The sequence below is a fragment of the Hypomesus nipponensis genome, chromosome 21 (genome assembly GCF_054491055.1).
Source record: "Hypomesus nipponensis isolate SF chromosome 21, ASM5449105v1, whole genome shotgun sequence".
In the NCBI taxonomy this organism is placed as follows: Eukaryota; Metazoa; Chordata; class Actinopteri; order Osmeriformes; family Osmeridae; genus Hypomesus; species Hypomesus nipponensis.
In genome coordinates, this window is record NC_140381.1 from 4,868,579 (window position 1) to 4,877,182 (window position 8,604).

The 8,604-nt window shown below is 48.4% G+C and overlaps 1 protein-coding gene across 1 annotated transcript in view; it reads left to right on the forward strand.

Annotated features, from left to right (window-relative positions):
- sorcs1 (sortilin-related VPS10 domain containing receptor 1) overlaps positions 1-8,604 on the forward strand; it is an 89,673-nt gene that overhangs the window by 71,778 nt on the left and 9,291 nt on the right. Inside the window, exons 12-19 of the mRNA XM_084685000.1 lie at positions 613-689; positions 1,911-2,002; positions 2,583-2,690; positions 4,412-4,529; positions 5,937-6,070; positions 7,331-7,444; positions 7,671-7,842; positions 8,137-8,323. Coding sequence (XP_084541126.1) covers positions 613-689; positions 1,911-2,002; positions 2,583-2,690; positions 4,412-4,529; positions 5,937-6,070; positions 7,331-7,444; positions 7,671-7,842; positions 8,137-8,323 — 1,002 coding nt within the window. The remainder of the gene's footprint in view (positions 1-612; positions 690-1,910; positions 2,003-2,582; positions 2,691-4,411; positions 4,530-5,936; positions 6,071-7,330; positions 7,445-7,670; positions 7,843-8,136; positions 8,324-8,604) is intronic.

Here is an 8,604-nt window from a genome sequence, read left to right on the forward strand (position 1 = left end):
CCCCCCATGTCAGGAAATAGGGCGGAACTCCATGTGACACTTCTCCTCAGACCTATGGAGTCATGGAAGGGTCAAGTTGAACGCAGAAGTTGGGCGTTGTGTACAATTTGTGGTGGTCTTTGAGTCGTCGTTTTTAAGGTTTTCGTTTTTTGTTTTGTTTTCCTGAGCACAAGCAGTCCTGAGTAGGACTGCTCTCGAGACCTGGGTCCAAATCTTTTTATTTTCAGTACATTTCACAAACATTTACATTTTAGTTTTTAGGTTTATGTTTTTTCGTGGCTAAACCATATGATCAGCTTTAGTCATTGCAGCAGTTTATTGTTAAACCCTGTCTTACTGATCCAATGTAGTAATGCAAATACAGCATATGGTAAGAGTTTCCTTTCTACTCAATCTTGTTTGTCCTTCCCCAGAAGCCATATGTCCTTCTATTCAAATCTAGCTCCTAATCTAATAAACGTTTATATTCCCAGTGTTAATCAAGGCGATTCAGAGAGCCGCGGCGATCTAGATACAAATCTGTTTCACCCTCTAGGAGACTTCTGTTCAGCCGCTTCTTTGGCATTCCACCTCAAACCATTAACCCCCCCCTCGCCCTCCCTCCCTCTCTAGGCTCCATTGGTGCAGAGCTGTCCACCAGCAACGTGAGCATGTTCATCACGTCTGACGCCGGAAACACCTGGAGACAGGTGAGCATCACAGCAGCCTCCCCACAGCAGCCTCCCCACAGCAGCTTCCCCACAGCAGCCTCCCCACAGCAGCCTCCCCACAGCAGCCTCCCCACACAGCAGCCTCCCCGCAGCAGCCTCCCCCCCACAGCAGCCTCCCCCCCACAGCAGCCTCCCCCATAGCAGCCTCCCCCCCACAGCAGCCTCCCCCCCACAGCAGCCTCCCCCCCACAGCAGCCTCCCCCCACAGCAGCCTCCCCCCCACAGCAGCCTCCCCCACAGCAGCCTCCCCAAAGCAGCCTCCCCACAGCAGCCTCCCCCCACAGCAGCCTCCCCACAGCAGCCTCCCCCCACAGCAGCCTCCCCCCACAGCAGCCTCTCCCACAGAGCCGTCTATGCCAGACCGAGGAGGTTGGGGTGGCGAGGAGCGCTCAGCCTCCAGACACACAGACCACTAGCCTGCTGTAGCTGTTCACCCCGGACCTCCATTAGCTTCCGTTAGCTTACTTTGTTTTCCTGAAGGTCACACCCAGAATTAAGGACCCAGTTAAGCACTGAAGGACTGATATCGCGATATGAACCAGGGAAACGGCACCAAGACAGCACTACATGGAGTTCTGAACCTCACAGAAAGACAGAGACTCACCAGACTGATCAACCACCACCCCCCACCCCCACCACCCTTCTTCCCAGGCATAAAAAAATGAAAAAAAAGATCTTCGCCCCATGCCAGTGTTTTTAGTGGAGGATAATCAGATGAGATCGGAGGAGTAATTTGATCCAGAGCCCCTAACGTTGCCCACAGGTGCCCTCCTCCTCGTCTGACAGCCCACTGCGCACATTCACTGGGCTGCTTTCTAATTAAACATGTAGATGGGAAATAATTCTGCTAAAATTGATGTCACACACACCTCTGTACGATGCCTTTGTGTGTGTGTGTGTGTGTGTGTGTGTGTGTGTGTGTGTGTGTGTGTGTGTGTGTGTGTGTGTGTGTATTATCAGGACATTGATTTGAGGCATAACTCATTTCAAGTGTTTGTGTGTTAGTCGTGTGTTAGTCGTGTGTGTGTGTGTGTCGTGTGTGTGTGTGTGTGTGAGAGAGCATCTGTGGGTGTTTGTGGGTGTCTATCTGTGAGGATGGCTTTCATAAACATTAAAGTCCACTCCCAGTCAGAGCCGTCAAGGTAATGAGTGATGGAGCGGAAACCGCAGAGTTGCACCCATTCCTCTTCGCCTTTTTAGATCTTCGACGAGGAGTACGCTGTGCTCTACTTGGATCAAGGGGGGGCCCTAGTGGCAATACGACACACTCCACTTCCCATCAGGCACCTGTGGTGAGTCACTGACAGAGAAAAAAGATAGGTTGCTCATGTAACTTTCCCCCCCCAAAAAAATTATTTGAAAGTAACAAAAAGAATGGAAATCAAGCCGTACTCGCTTACACACACGCACTAGCGCACACAAGCACTCAAACAAACACAGATTCATACACACACACTCACAGGCACATATTCACGGACAATATGAGCCAAACGAGTGTCAGAGCACACAGACTCATTATTGTAATTCAGACCCAGTGATGCGTTGGGTTGATTTCACTCCTTTGACAATTGTCATTCAATTTCACCTTTCGTGTTTGAACTTGGCATTAGCTGGGTTTTTATTTTTTTTTGATCCACTGTTCACACACTGCATCGCCGCAGCTGAATATGAAACGCAGAGTTGTGAAGCAACTCTCTCATCTGATTAGTTTCTAAGATTAGCATTGCGGCCGCGTGTGGCGCCGTGTTTTTCCGCCAGACTCCAGGTTTGGCTCGTCACGTCGGATATCTCCACAGTTTTAGAGGAGACTAGACTCTTTCTTTTTGATGGTTTTATTCACCGTCGTGTTTTTTTTGTTGCGATCCCTTGCAGGTTGAGCTTCGACGAGGGCCGGCAGTGGAGCAGATACAGCTTCACGTCGTCGCCGCTGTTCGTGGACGGAGTTCTGGGCGAGCCGGGGGAGGAGACGCTTATCATGACGTAAGATGACCAGGAAGTCTGATTCTCCCCCATGTTTGTTTTTCTTCTCACCGATAACGGGCGGAAGAAGAGAAGACAGGTGTTTGGATTGCCATGTCACGTCACTGTGCATGTGTGAGAGAAATTTTGGGACAATTCATCTAGATTCAACGGGCTTGACTGACCGTCCCCGTCCCCAGTCCCCCCGTCCCCCTTTAGTGAATAAAATAGATTTCTCCCAAGGTCTACCTAACATCAAAACTGTCCGTCTGGGGATTGCGATCACAGAAGATCAATGGGGCTCGAGCCGACGACAGCTGAGCCGTCCATTTGAAGAACATGAGAAAAAAAAAGATCAAAAAATAAAGCTGAAAAGTCAGTCTCTAACAAGAACTGAACGGTATAACGGCATATAAAGCATGCAGTTTAAAACACGGTTTTCGGGACACATCGAGTTTGACATCAAGACAACATGCAGAATGTGAGGAGGGCCCAACATGAGAGTCAGCGCTGCATGAGGTCCCCTCTCACGCCACAGATAGAAAGACGAGGATCCACGCTCCCCTACATCCATGTCTGATGCCACTGTCGCCGTGCCAGACAGCTGGCTTTGTAGTCTATGGCAGGACAACCAGCCACAAGCTGTCAGCAGAGTGGGAGAGGAGAGGCAGGGTGGAGAGGAATAAGGGATAGGAAAAGAGAGGGAGACAGAGAGAGAGACATGGAGGAGAGAGACATAGAAGGAGAGAGAGACAGAGAGGAGAGAGAGAGAGAAAGAAGGAGAGCGAGAGAAGGAAAGAGAGACAGAGAGCAGAGAGAGACAGAGGAGAGAGAGACAGACAGGAGGAGAGACAGAGAGGAGAGAGGGAGAAAGAAGGAGAGACAGAGGAGAGCGAGAGACAGAGGAGAGAGAGAGAAAGGAGAGAGAGAAAGAAGGAGAGACAGAGAGAAGGAAAGAGACAGAGAGTAGAGCGAGAGAAGGAGAGAGAGACAGAGAGAAGGAGAAAGAGAGAAGGAGAGAGAGAGACACGGAGGGTGCGACGGAGGAAGGGATGAGGGATGGCTGGAGGTCTCTTGGCGACACACTTCCCTGAGCCCAACCGGCAGGCAGGCAGAGACACGAACCTTCACAGTCTTCTAAGAAATGGCAGCTCCCTGGTGACAAGCTTGTGCCTCTCCCTCTCTGTGACGTGCCATTAGTCCTCATTAGACACCCCACACCATTTTCTTATCAATTTGTAATGATTTTCACCAAAATTGACAGTCACAAGCCAGCGCCTCAGTTGGTTAATTGATGGATTGATTGTGATGAATTTGTTGCTGGATAGATGCTGAGAGAGGGTCACTTCAGAAAGAACCCCCCAACCCCCCCCTGCAAGATTTACACTAACAACAGATATTTATTTTCTCATCTTTTTCCTTCATAACCTTGAATACAGTTTGGGCTGAGCCTGTGGTAGCTCTGGGACGAGTCGAACTGTGTGAGACCAGGGAGCACTGCTCGGGTGGCAGTAGGAGTCCATTAGTTTCCACCCAAAGGAGAGCTTACATTATTCACTCGTGACACTTTTTTTTTTTAAGGTCACACTTGGCTCAGACCTTTCTTCTGGAATGACATCTTTCGACTGTACCTCCCTGTAGTGTTCCTGCCGTCTGTACCATTAGCCACACTCTCGTCAGAGTGGGCACCTTGCATAGCCCCTGTCAGTGTCGGTGCCAAGGCTGTGTTTGGCTGTTTGCAGGATATTCGGCCATGTCAGTCACCGGTCAGAGTGGCAGCTGGTCAAGATCGACTTCAGGTCCATTTTCAACAGGAGGTGCACAGAGGGGGATTATCAAACCTGGCACCTTCATGACCAGGTAAGGGTCTTACTGCCTGTCTGTCTGTCTGTCTCACTGACCGACCTTGCAAGCACACGCTGGTTATGCAAATGATCTTTTTCGATACGACAGTCGTTGGTTTTGGTTCTTAAATACAGAGGGTTTATTTGTATCCTGTGTGGATAGACATCTCCCAGCATCATGCAATTCCAAGTTCCGTGTCCTTGGTAGTAGCAAAACACAAGTTCTCGCCCTCTCATCTTTATTCCGAGGGCTTCACCAGAACCATCCCCACTCTGGGAGAAAGCATCAGGCTAATAAGACGCGTTCAAAAAGATGTAAAAGTTTTAGCCGAATTAAATCAAGTTAAATCAGTGCAAGTCCATGCCTTGGAAGCACTCCCCATCTCTCACCATTCTGTTGACTGAGAGGTCGGACACAGATTCCTTGATCTCGTCCAAAGCTGTTTGACCGAGTGCAGTTTCATCACCTCGTTTGGCTGCCTCTCTCTTATTTGCTCGAGCCGCACATGACGGTGCACACCACGACTTGACAGATCTCTTAGCCCGGAAAGCACTTTAGCATATTCTCCTTTAATCCCTTTTTTTTTTGCTGCTTTAAGTACCGTATGAAGCCTTCCCTGAAACACGGCGGGCTCTTTCAACCCCAGTTGCAAACTGAACCTAGCCAGGCAGGCCCCAAGCCAAATGACAGGATGAGAGAGCATCCTGCTTGTGAGGGGTGCTGGTTTTAATAAGCTTAGACGCCCCCCCCTCCTCTCCTAGAAACCTATAGACTGAAATACATCACGTGGAAGTGGACAACAGTCAAAGCCAATTAACTAAGTAAACTTCCCAGAGGGAAGGGTTTGGCTCCAGGAACACTTTAGAGGCCCAGAACTCAAAACTGAGAAGACCTCGTCGTGTGTGTGTAAACTCTTAGAGGGGGTGCGTTGTGTTTGGGGTTTGTCTCATCGAGAATTCAGAGTATCTCACTACTGACACCTATTGCTGAGACAAAGAAAGTCCCACGAGGCTTTGTAGTGGTCTAATGAAACATGATGAATGCTGATAGAAAGAGTGCTCTTGAATTGAGAGTTGTAAACGTTCTAGATATACAGTTGACTTTTTATTCATAGACGGCTCAGAGGCCGTCTAGGCATCAGGTTCGATTGCCAGTTTTTATTCATCCGTCACAAATCCATGGACCAAAAACAGAAAAGCGAATTTTCTGGAACAGCTCATGTAACAGCTGAGATGTGAAAGGCAGAATGTTGAGTTTAGCTCTCACGCAACAAACACTGGGAGCTGCAGTTAAGGCGGCAGACAGAGTTTGGACAGATTGCAAAACAAAGGAAAGAAAAACAAATTCTATTTATACTGCACCATGGAATGAATGCACTCGGTACAAAATTCTAATACAAATGAATATCTGATTGCTCCTCAGGGAGAACCCTGCATCATGGGAGTGAAAAGAATCTACCGGAAGCTGAAGCCAATTGCCAGGTGCGTTATGGGTAAGACGTACTCTGTGACGATGACCTCGGGACCCTGCGACTGCACAGAGAGGGACTTTGAGTGGTGAGTGAACATGTATTACCGTTAAATGCGGCCGCAATGCTAATCTTAGAAAAATTGAATTATTAAGTATATCAAATCAAAACCTTTTACCCCAATAAATGTAATCAATATGTATAAGACTTACAGTAAAACATTTAAAACAGTAAAAAGCTTTTTTTGGTTTACAACATAAACTAATAACTATTACCTATTTGAATAGCATAAATTGTACTTTGAGGTAGGACTTTGGAATCGATACCATGTAAATATATTTCTGTAACATGGGGCGAAGTAAAAAGTAAAGACGTGAGTAACAAAGAAAGGAAAAGCCTAAAGTAGAGGATGAAAAGATAAGAGATCACCGTCATGGTTAGGGTGCTTCACATTAGAATTGCAGAGGAACTTGGGCTCATTCTCTTTGGAGGCTGCCCCTGCTAAATGGAAAGCAGTCAGCTGCTCAACTCCAAGCTGTGTGTGTGTGTCAAGGAATGAAGGGGAAACACACACACGCACAGTCCTGCCAGATCCATGTCTGGCAAAGAGATGCGTGTGTGTGTGTGTGTACATGTGTGCGTGCATTTACACTGGTGTGTGTGTGTCTTTAAGAGTGGGTCTCTCCTTGAACATGTGCCATCGCTCTCTCCTTGAATGACACCCTGCTCTATACAAAGCACTGCTGCCTTTGTAGCTTCTGCCAGTGTACTTTTCACAAACAAGCTTAAAAGCAGGATTAGCCAAAACTTACTTCTTAACAATGCATTTTCTTTGAATCATCAACCTTATTAATGTGCTTTAGTCTTGGTAATTCCCAAATTCGAGGGCCCCTTGAGTGATGCAGTGCTGAGAAGGAGCTTCCTTTGAGACTATAAATCATCAGGCTTAATAGCTTTCATTAACAATCACAACACTTCTGCATCTGTGTACATGGAGCACTAATTGGGGCAATTTGTTTCCATCATTTTGGGGACGCTGCATTTCAATTTGTAGGACAAACAACTTGGGGCAAGATCAGGAAAAAAACGTAGGCATGTCAGGCTCTTCCGTGAGATCAAACTATTTTTCATCAAGTCAGTAACGTTCCTTTTCCCCCAGTCAAAGAGTAGTGGAAATATAAATCATGTCGAATCCAAGGCTCATTTGTGGCAAGCGTTCTACCTAAACGTGCCGTTTTTAATCATGAATCCCCAGGGAGATTGTCGAGACATCTTTTGAAGTCGCTATCAAAAGTATATGCCACTTATTAGCGTTCATTTTTTTGGGGGTGTGGTCCAAACGCTGCAGCGACTACGGTTACGAGAGGCGCGCCGACAGCAAGTGCACCCCAGCCTTCTGGTTCCACGCGTCCACCATGTCGAGGAGCTGCACCACAGGGTCTACGTTCCTCAACAGCACCGGGTAAACAGTCCACCCCACGATCGAGTGTTTACACAGCAGGAAAACCACAGTTGCTCGCTAGTAAAGTAGACCAAGAACAAACCATTAGTATATTCTAACCCAGAAATGACCCCCCCACACACACACACAAACACACGCACACACACAATCCATCCTCCCTCAGCCACACCTACACAGCCCCCTATGTGACCCCGAGGCGTGTGTGACCCGTGTGGTGGTGCCCCAGCTACAGGAAGGTGGTGTCCAATAACTGCACCGCCGGCGTGATAGCGGAGTACACGGCCAAGAGGCAGCACTGCCCCGCCCAGCCCCCCAGAGGCCTGCACCTGGTCACCAGCGAGGGGACGCTGACCGCCACCCTGGCAGCCAACATCACCTTCCTAGTCTTCCTGGAGGAGGTACGGTCTTTGGGGCCACCCGTGGGATTTGTCTGTCTTGAGGTTTGAGCTGTGGGCTGGTGTCTCTCTCTCTCTCCGCTCTTGTTTGAAAGATGTTTTTTAGTTTTTAACGGGTGTGAAAAAATGTTGTCCAAATTAGCCGCTCTGCCGTCAACCCCCCCAAAGAGCTTTTTAGTTAGCGTGAGAAGTCGTTCCAAGTTCCTTCGATCGCTTCCTGTTTATTTGTAGACTTGTTTTAGTTGTTTCTTCTGCCCCCCCCTCCATTTCTCGTTTCCACGGCTGCCGGTCGTGAAGGGCGACGGGGCCAGGACGAGCGTCACGTTGGACTTTGGGGACGGCCACGCTCTGACCTACTCCAACGTGAGCTCCATCGAGGAGGGCATCAAGCACGTGTACAAGGCAGTGGGGATCTACCGCGTGACCGCCACGGTGGAGAACGCCCTGGGCTCCGATAGTGTCACCCTCCACCTCCATGTCACTTGTGAGTTAGCACAGCTGGGTGGGGTCTGGGAAGGCAAGCGTGGGAAGCGAGAGTCTGGGAACAGGGAATCTGTCTGAGTGTCTTGTTTTCCGTTTCAAAAATACAAACAAACGATCTAAATGTATATAGTAATAGCTGATCAGCAAGTACAAGTTTTAAGCGCTTGAAAATATTGAATTCACAGGAACTGTGGCCGTTCACATTCAGTAAGACTACGCCCCCGCATGTTGCATTGGGTGCTTCACAAACAAACCGAGTTAACACAGAATGCTAGAGACTGA